This window comes from Pomacea canaliculata, linkage group LG5, assembly GCF_003073045.1.
Source record: "Pomacea canaliculata isolate SZHN2017 linkage group LG5, ASM307304v1, whole genome shotgun sequence".
NCBI classification, from domain to species: Eukaryota; Metazoa; Mollusca; class Gastropoda; order Architaenioglossa; family Ampullariidae; genus Pomacea; species Pomacea canaliculata.
The window spans coordinates 24900882-24912964 of NC_037594.1; the positions used below are offsets into that span (position 1 = coordinate 24900882).

At 37.8% G+C, this 12083-nt stretch overlaps 1 protein-coding gene across 4 annotated transcripts in view; it reads right to left on the reverse strand.

The window, feature by feature from the left end:
* LOC112565413 (RING finger protein 44-like) overlaps nucleotides 1-12083 on the reverse strand; it is a 30516-nt gene continuing 18433 nt past the window's right edge. For all 4 annotated transcript variants that reach the window (XM_025240856.1, XM_025240858.1, XM_025240860.1 and 1 more), the window contains 5 exons: nucleotides 11227-11391; nucleotides 9853-9962; nucleotides 8805-8883; nucleotides 6962-7189; nucleotides 1-6523 (listed from right to left, as the gene is read on the reverse strand). In XM_025240856.1, coding sequence (XP_025096641.1) covers nucleotides 6461-6523; nucleotides 6962-7189; nucleotides 8805-8883; nucleotides 9853-9962; nucleotides 11227-11391 — 645 coding nt within the window. In that variant the 3' untranslated portion in view covers nucleotides 1-6460. The remainder of the gene's footprint in view (nucleotides 6524-6961; nucleotides 7190-8804; nucleotides 8884-9852; nucleotides 9963-11226; nucleotides 11392-12083) is intronic.

Below are 12083 nucleotides of genomic sequence, written 5' to 3' on the forward strand. Positions count from 1 at the left end.
TTTCTTTCTCCTTTTCATTTTTATTGCCAGTATAATATTAAGGATATTTTTTATATTCATTAGATTTTTTGCATTATAATATTTGTGAAATATTGATACACATAGCTCTAATTGCATCATTAAGTTTCACAACTAATGGTAAAGATACTGTTCTACTCCATGCATGTTGAAATCCATACACCCACACTTGCACACACACCCACACCCTGAAAGTCAAAGGCAACAAGGAGCATTGATGCAGAGGTAGATAAACATGCTTTGCACCCACAAGTGCAGGTTGACAACCCATATTCAGCCACAAGTGTGGGTTGACAACCCATATTATTCAGCCAGGTCCCTTGAATGTTCCTTTTGTGACTCGCACAATATGGTGAATGGATTCTGTAAGCAGGACTTCTGTGGAGAAACTGTAGGCATACTTGATGCTCAACTTCAATACAGGGCCCCCACAGAAAATACAACAGCCACATGCTGCAGGTGTTGCAGCAATAGGTGAGGAGAGATGCCACACAAACAAAACCTTCCATAGTTTTAAAAGGTTAAAAGCAAAGATCTGTATATAATGACAGTTATATGTTCATGCGATATTTCTTACCTATAACTGACCTTCCCATTAGTTCAATGGGTCATTATAATCAGTATGACAATATGGCAAGGTTATCAAAACCTACCTATAACTTTCTCATTAGTTCAATAGGTCATTATAATCAGTATGACAAGGTTATTCAGTTTCTTGTGGCACCCTATAACACAGCACAACAAGCAGAACACGCTACATAACCATAGGACACTACAGAATCAAATGACAGGTCACTGTACACCCACTTGGTACTAAATTGTGAGCTAGTGCCTTTTTTCTAAAGCAGTACAGGAAGGTTCATACTCAATTTTAATCCTAATGCCCCTCCTTAGCTTACAATCTCCTGTCTGGCATAGAGCATCACATAAAAGTGTGTTATTCAAGCATGATATCCATCTAAAATAACAGAAAGTCTAAAATCAACACAAAACACTATTTTGGCAATACAAAAGAGATTATGCTGAACATGAAAACCTGATTTCTGCAGTATCCTATGATCCGTTAAGTGACGACAGGGCGTCTCAATATTTGCTTGAGGCAGAGAAACCAAATGTCTACTGCAAAATTTAAAAATAAACTTTTTTTTTATAAGTAAATCTTAACATGTTGTTATAAAGCTGATGAGGACTGATAAGTAATTCACAACGGCTGGCAATTGCAGATGGTAAGGAACTATATACCTCTACTTTCCATGTCAGGCAGACATCCAACAATGTTTAATGTTCAGCTATATCGGACAGAAAAAGCTTTACAAATGTGGAGTTCCCATTTAGCTCTTGCTGTACACTGGCCTCGTGTAAGTGAATCATTAAAAAAAAAAAAAATACAAATCTGAATCTGGGCATGCAATCTCCATGTCCATATTAGTACAACTTATTACTTAACATGGTGCAGTATTCCCACTACTAACCCCGATGTAAATCATGTTTCACACAACTCGTATAAATCTAAAACACGTTGTTGTCTTAAACTAATATTCATGAACTGGGAAAAACTGGCTAGCCATCATCAGAATTGAAAATGAATATTCTTGAAAATTATTACTGCTATAAAAAGGAAATAAAAGGACCTCTATTTTAACAACACTGTGAAACACCAACTTCTGCCCTGTAGGGATTGTATGGCGTATAATTTTTATGCAGATTCAAGCATTTTAGAGGTAGAGGTTATAACCCCTGATTATTACTGCAGTGACACTAATAAGGCAGCTCTCAACAACAGCCTTTTTGTAGTTTTGTCTAAATGCTAATACTAGTAGTATGTACATGCACCCATGCTGCTTGACAAGAAAGTACCTTTAAACTTTGGCTAGTAAACAGATCAAGCTTTCGGGCACTTTTACTTATATGGAGAAGATTATTTTAACTTGTAAAATAGCCAGTAGCTGGATTAAATTGGCACACATATACTTTTAGGTTCCCATAAGCCTGTTTACTGTTACAAGTCAAGAAAACAAGGGAACCATATCTAGTGCTTCGTTCACTACACACAGTGCACATTACTATATGATTTATGCTTTGCAAGAATTATACGCCATTATCACTTCAGTATTGCAGTTGTAAAAATGTACAATACACAAAGAACCACAACACTAAGTCAAGCAAGAGCTTACACATTCACCCTCAAGAACTTACATGAACCAGAATATGCCATCTATGAAATGCAAGAATGAGCATAGTTGAAGGAACACAGAAAATGGAACACTCATGTGAAAAGATCTTGCAATTCACACCAGACAGCAAGACATCTTGCGAATTCATGCCACCTGCCATATTACCTGTCAGTAACTTCATGCTGATCAAAAGCAACTGCCTGCACTTTGTAAATCCACAACTATTACAATTACTCCACATTATGTACAAACTACCACGCTCCAAGCAATTTAAGAACTACTAAACATACTCCAATGAATCAACTACTAATCCTGATATAAATCATGTTTCACACCAACCCTGGCAATGGAAGAACTACCATACAGATTCAAAGCCAGGTAAAGAAGTATTCCCGAATGAGGCACAAATTAACATCTTCACTGTCGTCATATCTAAGCAGAGTAAGCAGCGGATGAAACAATGCACAGGGTGGTAGGCTGGGAGACCTCTGCCAACAGGTAACAAGAGAATCAATGTTACTATGAAACAGGGGACCTCTAGTGCTGGTGACTGCTTGCTTAACTGAACTGTACTTGCACAAATAAGAGATAAGATAAAACTTACCTGTGTAAATTTGAGAAGAAAAACTATGCTAAAATTGTTACATATTTTAATTTTCTAATATGCATGAACTTTCAAAGGAAATGAAAAGCTGTTTCTGCACTGTCAAGCATATACAGAGTAAATGGTTTAATACAAGTATACAATTTATTCATATTACACATATCAAATCATTTATTATATAGTGTACAACTGTGTTACTAAGAAAATGTACAATGATTTAAAGTTACACAAACAGAAGAAGCCATTGTACCCTGCTGCCATGCACATACTGCACCCAAAGCATAGCCGACGACCAGAAGAGCCTTTTGCATAATCCCGTAAGTACAAGAAAGAAGAAAATCATAAGCAAATAACTGATTCCAGTGGATGACTGAGCAATCATTTAAAGATACATAGAAAACACAAATAAAATATCTGAAGGGAATTTACAGTAAGAAATGAAACTTTGGGGTGCATGGCCAAATGACATCTTCCATTTAAAGCTACTGAAATTATAATTATGACATTTCAAGCTATTGCCTGTTCAGTTCATATAATACTTGAATCAATGACAACTTCAGTATCAAGCTTTCCCACTGCAACATCTTTTCCAAATATTTTTTTGAATTATCTGAAAATTTATGTAAAGAGAGGTAATTGTTTCTCTTAATCCCAACTTATCTAAATAAAATATAATCAGCTTCCTACTTGAGCACTAATCAATACTGAACTGGGCAATAATTACTGTAATGAACAGGTGACCAGTTGAGTGAAAATAAGCAAGTGCCTTTTGCTGGCTTTTAATAAATGGCATGGCATGACAGCATGTGGCTCAAGTAAGCTGACCACCTGCAGAGGGCTAAACCCCCAGTGAGGCTGTGGTTATCGAGACGAAAGAAAAGATAAGAAGCATTCCTTTTAAGAAATGGCTTTAAAACACTTCAACTCTCAACTTTCCACATCCATGTTAGCCAGGTAAATAATAACAAAAACACCCCTCCCTTTATTGTTAACTTGCTAAATGGTGAAGGCAAACCCCCTCTATTGTTTGCCTGCTACATGGTGACAATGACAATAATTCTAAAAAGGTATTTCTTGAAAGCAAAATGATTAATAAGTGAGCATACAGGCACTAAGCAATATGTCTTTAGTAATTTCACTTAACAACAGCTGGTTCATGTTTGCATATGCATGTATGGTTCAGTTAACACAATAGTATTATTCATAGCCAATGTCCTCAAGAAAAAACGATAAGACTTTATTTATCCCAGAGGGTTAGATTAGCACCTGGTTTCCCTACTGAAAAAAGTGGGTGGGTATAAAGATCAAAAGTACACGATGCTTGCTGTCTCGTCTCATTCTGTGTCTCCAATACAGCATGAAGCTGTCACCTCAAAACTTGTACATCAACAATTCTGGTCAAACTCGCTTTCTACAGTATACAAACATCCAACTATTATCAAACTTTCTCATTATCATCTGTCGTAAGTCATATTCATGCACTTCACACACTTCTCTCATTCCATGAGCCTATCACAAGCTGTCTCCTGATGCATACAAACGTCTTGTACCATAGGTATGCATCATTAATAATGACTCAGGACTGGTGCATGTATACTGCATATCTGTGTTCAAAATACATTTCAAATGACAATTTGTACATCAACATTTCCCGCCATACTGCATTTTCAAAGTGATAATCTGGACACAAACAATTCTTACCACATATACAATATCTCACCCCTGATGTCTGGAGCTATGACTAGGTCTTACCTAAAAACATGGGATGGGGAGAATGGTGTTTTGGGACCTCTATAAACATTACTATCTCTGTTCCAAAGACAAGTTCCCATAGACTTTCATAGATGAATAGACCCCTGCATGAGCTCCTATAAACTTTACAAGACAGATCTTGTGGGCCCTTTTATGTCAAGAGAGATATCAATACTCACTCAAACTGTGTGCAAAGAGTTCCTCCTGTCCTCTACTTTGTTTTTCAAGTTTTTCTAAACTTCAGAAATCTTTTTAAGCACTTGAGCTACTGCCTGTAATCTGTGTATGCCCTCATGCATCTCTAGCAATACACTAACATGTTATTCAATAAATGATACAAACTGGTAACAAAAGTGTTAAGTAAACCTGGGTTCCCATCTAAAGCTTTAGACTAACAAAGATGTATTTTAGACACATCACATGCCTGTTGGTGAAGGAGGATGAGATGAGCAAAAGAGTGGGAAACAAGGTATAAAGTCAGCTGATACTTAACAGCAAGCCAATACACTTTCTGTATGCCTCTTTACATGTTTGTGAAGAACTGTTAGCAGAACAATGGGCTAGATTCAGGTCAGGCACAAGCACAGCTGAACAGATCATTGAATTGACATCCTGAAAGCACCTACATCGGTGGAATCTTTTCCACAATTCGATTGGAGTCTTATGAGTTAAGTGGGCTAACAGTATCAATTTGAGACCATATGCCAAGTCCCAGGTCTGCAATGGAAAACCTATGTGTAAAAAAAGTGGCTAATTTTCCATCATTTTATATTTTCAATTGCTTAAGTCTCTGACTTGGAGGTGCAAGCCTTTGTCAAAGTTTCAGATTTCTCCACACAAAGAACCTGCTTCACCACGTTGCACAGACCATCTCCCTAAAGTTTTGTAAAGTTTGTAGCCCATTCGAAATATAGCAAAAAAGAAAATGTATCAGTCAGCTGCAAATTTTTATCAAATGGCTTAACTGGGCTACATCCTGGATTACCACTTGACCCTACAACTGATGTCTAAACCATTGACTGACTCACCAACAGATAAACCTACTACAATGCATGCTATCTGACCATAATCTGTTTCACTGATGACAAATATTCAAAGCCACAGTCTGGTGCATTACTTATGGTCAGCGTTTGGATTATCTCTAGACCTGCACGAAATAGAACTCAGGAACATATGATGTTCTAAAAAATATCAAACTACAACTACATTAGCCAGATAGTACCTGATACTAGTCTGAGCATACGCATGCAAAGCAATGTCTGCCCAATTTAAATATCAGTGGCATGCATGGAGTTTACACATCGTCAGGTGACAAAAATAGATGACCCTCTGGATAGGCATTAGGTAAGATATCAGCTGATGTCATGTTGGAACATAAATGATGAGTTGAATTTTAACATTGTTCAGGTACTCCTGCACACAGATGTCCCTGTGGGTATGCATTGCATTAGATATTCCAAGTATTTTTTCTTATGTTTTTAAACAGTGTCAGTCAGGGGGGAAGTATGCAACTGCTTTAGTAAACATGCAATCCTAGAACAGCCTAAAAAAAATCTGATTCATTCTGCTGTTACATATTATTTTGTTATTAGCTTCTTCTGGCACAACAACAGCAATACTGTCAGTTCTTGTATTTTTAAACATTTATCCAGATGAAAATTACATGTGACAGCTAGTTGAGAACAATTACAGCCTTCTTTTATCCTAGTGCAAATTACAGCTGACAACTATGGTAAATAATAAACAAACTCAGGCTGTGTCCCATGATTTTCCAATCTCTGTGAATGGCACAGTTCCTCAAATGTCATCAGTCCATTAATTAGGTCAACTCAAACTTATCTCAGTCCATTTACAAGAAGAAGATGTAAGCCAAGAGATTGCTGTCAGGAATCAACAACAGCTGCCCAGGCTGTCACTCAGCTGGTGTTCCCACGTGTGCAGCATCTGCCCGACACACTGGGCATGTTCTATTAGTCTGCAAAGAAACAACAGTTCAGGTCATCACAGAATTTCTGTCAGTGCAATATCTTAGAACACAAGAAATTTATGGGAAGTTTCAGAGTACACATGCGCAAGAAGAGCTATGAAACAGGTGCCCTGTATTGATCAGTGGTCTAATCAATGCAAGAAAACCATAAAGCTAATCCTACTAGTTTTGCTCACAAAATATACATCAGCACCTTGAGAATCACAATACATTATGATGAATTTGTTCATATAAGCAACTGTACTTGAAATAAATATTGAGGAAAAATGTAACTGCTTCTTTTCCCAGGCAGAGCTAACCAAGATGTCAGCAACCTACAAAATCTACCAGAGTGGTTGTCATCCATTTCTATACCATCCTTTAGCCTGTTTAAAGCTCTGTTAGACCACCTGCAACAACTTGTCTACTTTCCCTCAAGCTACCCACCTTCAGCCACTTGTCCACACACTTGGCGTGAAATTCATGACAGCACGGCAGCACACGCAGAAGCTGGCGACTCTCAAAATCACACATGCACACAACACAAGAAGTCTGGTCTAAATCTGAGCGTCGCACTTCATTGTTGAAGCGGTAAGCTGGCAACTGTTCAATCTCTGCCTTTGTCAGTCCACGAGGCTTGGCTTCTCCTAGACGCTCAGCAAGATTCAATAAGGCCTGCAAACAAAAAGTACACTGCTGCTACTAAAGGCACCACACGCTACTGTCCAGGTCAGGAGTTAATACTTTAGGGTGATTTGTGGCAGTCCACACTTACAGCTTGGGGACAACTCAGGCCGCATATGCAAGGGACGAAATTTTGGAAAGTTCTAGAAGTGATAGAGTGAGCCTTAAATCAAGAACAGGCAGGCAGTGAGTTCTACTTCTTGCTGAGACAAATTAGTGGCCAAGTCAATCTGGGTGTAGGTGAAATCTGCCTGTTAAGCTTGGTTAAGGAATTTTTATTTACCTTTCTCTGTTTGGTTGAATCATCTCTTTTTATATCAGTAAGCTGGTTTTTTTTAAAAAAAAAAAACGTTCATTTAAAAAAATGTAAAAAAAAAAAAAAAAAATAAAGTGATAATTCTTAACACTTCTTGCTGTTTAGGTACAGTTTGGAGCGGGACCGCTGACCCAAGAACCATGCTTCAGGACTTCCCAAAGTCACTCATTCCATGGATATAGTACCTTTTCTGTGCAGACCACCCTCAAACAAGTCAACTCTTAGAGAAAGCATTTTTCTTTTTATAGTTTTCTGTTGATAACTGATGTACCTGGGCTGCATTTTTGTTTTGTCAGTTACTGCATTATTGTCGCTTGCTTAGTGTATCAATCTTTTGATTATCATTCAGACTTAAGAATGACAGAAATTTGAGACACAGAAGTCATTATTTCTCAGGGGCAGAGGTGTGAGTTTAGAAGTTAAATCCCTTAGAATGTTTGTTACCCACAGCTTTAAAAGGTACGAATGGTACTTGGACAAAAGTGAAGGCTAAAGAGTTTGTTTTTTCATAAAGTTAAACATGAATTAACTTTAGAAGCTGAAAAAGCTAGACTACATTAGTTCTTCTTTTCTCAAGGAAATCATAATTAAAGGGGTGAAAAAAAACCCGCCGTTAAACAAGGCGGGTGGGGGGAACTGGTGTTTTATGCCGAGCCAGCAACTAAGACTATATCAGGGCAAGGCAGCCAGGCCTGTAATCAGATGTCACATGCAGAGAAAGAACAGCTTGCCCAAGACGAGATCTGAACCCAGGACAGCCAACCCTCATTGGTGACAAGCGTTGACCATTGTGCCACAGGATGGCCCTCATTGTTGAGCAAAATATGTCCACATTTGATCAAATATTGTCTATGTGTGTTTTTGCAACAGATGTGTACGTGCAGATCAGCATGCAAGCACACACATTTTCATAACTGCTACATTTTGAACACTTTTGGGTTATTCCAGTTAAAAAGCCTTCACCTGCACATATTTAGTGTGTTTTTCCACAGACATAAAAAAAATGTGTCAACCTACACACCTTTGATTAATTTAACACTATTCTTCTTCAATACACATATAAATTTGTAATTTTTTTACCCAATGACATCAATGCTTTCATGGAGAGCAGATATGAAGTCCAATATCTTGGACCGTTAAAAAGCAACACAAGACTGAATGGACAAATCTACTGTCCACAAGACAGTGAGACCTTCAGTCTCTCACTGTATATCTTGGTGTGGTACTCTTTTGTAAAGCATATTGCCAAGTAAGGATATGTGTCAAGTGCTCTTTCATAAAACCACAAACCTCATAGTTTTCCTGTTCTGCAGCTTCGTCAGCTGGGTCTCGCCCAAAGTGAGGCACTGGAGGGTTTCCCAGCATTGCCCTGCAACAAAAAGCAATATTAACTCAATGTGATCACCTTCCTTTCTGGCAAAATGTCTGCTATAGTCACCCCCTTTTGGTCAAAAATGTCACTCCAAAAAAAAAGTTTTTAACTGATTACAACTTTAGCCAAGACTTTGCTTTTGTCAGTGTTGATCTCCACACCATATGCATTTAAGCTGTTTGTTAATTCTGTTGTTGAAGGTCTTGCAGTTTCTTGTTAGTAGCTGCTATTAGATAGATGTCTGCACTCCCCTAGTTGCAATATCAGGCTCCCACCAATAGAGATGGAACTATGATGGTTGCATACTACTCTTTCAACCTCTTCCTGTAGGCCTGGAAATCTACAGGTTTGCTGATTCTAGTCTGTTTTGAAAGATCAGAGTGTCTGCATTTAGTTGGAAGTTGTACAGGTCTTTGCAATATTTAGATCATGGACCGCATACAGTGATGTCTTCTATGCGAAGGTGGCCAATGTTTTGTTCAAAGACTGAGATCTTAGTAATGACCTGTCTTCCCAAGGGTCTTTAGTAGCTGATAAGACCTGTCTTTACGAGGGTCTTTGTTGGCTGGTGGGCCTTTTTGCTATCATCCCCTGCCTTTCCTTTTCTCTACAATCGGCCCTCAATCCAGTCTTTCCAAGAAATCTTATTCACTTTTATGATGTCACAATTCACTGATCTGTACTTTCTCCAAAGCTCTCCTTTGTAACTCAGGGTTGTTTTTTTCTCTTTTGTTTCCCTAGGTGAGCCGGATGAAAACAGCACCCCTTTTGGCATTCATAGTGAGGGTGTCTACAGTGGGGTGTCTCACCAAGCTCAACATTTGTACAAAAATTTCAGAAACTAAAACTTTAAACAACATAAAGAACAAATTTTAATCAGAAACTCACAAAAACTGGCACTTATTCTATTTAGACTAAATGCTACTATTTTATTTTTTAAAAAAAACTATTTGTCTGAACACTTACAGAAACTGAAGGAGGAACCCTGTCGGGTAGGGTGGAGGTGGAGGCACAGAGCTGCGCAAGCGGCTTCTAGAGGCTGTGGCCCGCCGAGCATACAGACGAGAAAATGGACCCTGCAAACAAACAAAAAAAAGCAACCTTTGTGAATTATCGCGAAAGCAGCTTCTAGAGGATGAGGTATAAAGAAAATGGACCATGCCAAACAAACAAACAAAAAAAAAAAAAACCAAACAAACAAACAAAAAAAAGGGCTGGATTACAGCAGGAAATGATGGAAGGGCTTGGCTGGCAGATTATTAGACATTGCTGAATGCAAGAATCCTGGTTTTTTTTTTTTTTTTGGTCTTAATTTTGCTTAAATTAAAAGCTCAGAAAGTCTTTCCTTTTATGTTAGCTATATTTGGGTCTAAGAAGGTGGACTAACAAAGCCATTAAGCATTATTAAGTATTCTGCAATCAACAGATTTCTATTCTTAAATGATATGGACATTCTAAATTATTTTCACTAATAATATTAAGTTTAAAAAGAATCCTTTACTTAAACTAAATCTTAAACATGGGCGTGGGACTGTTTTTCATGAAGACTGTTTGATTTACACCTTATAATGCGTGGGATGGTTGGTTGGTTTTATGCTGTGCCAGTAAGGAATAAAATTTACAATTTTTACAATAAAAGATCATTACACTACATTGAAAGGGTGAAATACAATTCCACCACATGTTACAATAGCACCACCACTAACAGTATAAACCAACAAAATGGAAAAAAAAAAGATAATGCTGGAATACATCTTTATCCATTGCACGATTTTTATTATGACATGACAAAGGTTTTAGGTGAAAAGGGGGCTCTAACTCATATAGGCCTCAAATCTCCCTCACAAAAGATGGGAACACTAGTAGTTGCCTACTGTAGCATCAAATTCCACTACAATAAAACTTAAAACAAGAACACAAAAGTAATATCTGAACTGCGCTCTATTTCTAAGATGGAAGTCTTCTGCATATTCCACTTTTTTGAGTTTCATGCTTTGTGAGCCATTTTTTCAGACTTTGTGACCATGGACTGGATATCTATTAACTTATACTTGAATACATACCTTTTATGCAATGAAAAAAGTAAGAATTATGAAACACTCTTATGTTTGAAAATACTTTTTAATTTTTGTGTAAAATATTGCTGCATTTATCGAAAGTTATATTTACTGTAGATAATTGTGTTTGAAGACAATGAACCAAACAAATTACTTCTGTCATAAGGAAGAATGATTGTATGACAATGAAGCTGCCCTCTAGCATTACTGAACTAGACTGAATGCAGATTATAAACAGGCTGAATACAGATTTTAAAGTCCTCTGGAAGTGAGAGGTACTCACATATATGTCTGGGGGTCCTGCATGCACCACTGGATCTTGCAGCAAGACTGGGGGAGTAGGGGGGATGGTAGGAGGGGGTGGGTGGTGATGGTGGTGGTGGAAGCCAGTGGCCAGTTGATGGTAAGTGGAGTGTTGTTGCTCAGCCAAGATCTGAATATCCTCATCCTGTCATCAAACATTGTCAGAATCTATTAACTCAGCTTCATCATCATGGAACAAATAATGCAAATCAGTATCATGATTTATCTTCTTTGTCGTGTCTTCATCTGACCAAAAGTAGATTTCCAGAATAAAGAAATCTGCTTAAATGTCTGGAAACATACTACATAAATTTAGTGACAGACTTTCACAAGCATCAGCTGACACTGAGAGACAACCAGATCATTGTATCAGTTGTTTTGTCAACATGCTTAGAAGACTGCAGCTGCTGATGAAAAATTTATGTTGAAACAAGACAATGCCTTAAAAAATGAGTTTAGCATGAGTTTCAGTCATGAGAAGAATTTTATAGATTATGCAAAACTTGTACAGGTGGTAAAGAGATTTTACCTGATAAAAACCTCATTTGCACCTGGTAGTAAGGGGAAAAAAACAAAAAAGGACTATACCTGATCCCCCTGTCTGCATTACATGTTAGCTTGGAGGCGAGTTTTAAGCAGACACTTAAAGAGGAAGTCCTGCAGAGCTGAAGGGGAAGCAAGTTCCAAGTAGAGTTCAATACCCAATTCCTCTTTGTGTTTTCTATATTTGTCTTTTATTAGTCATCAGTGCTGTTGTTTATCCTTCCGTTTTACATACGTTGTCCATCTCTCGTTCTTGTCTCAAGTGCATGGAGCATGCTCTTTATGAGCGTGAGT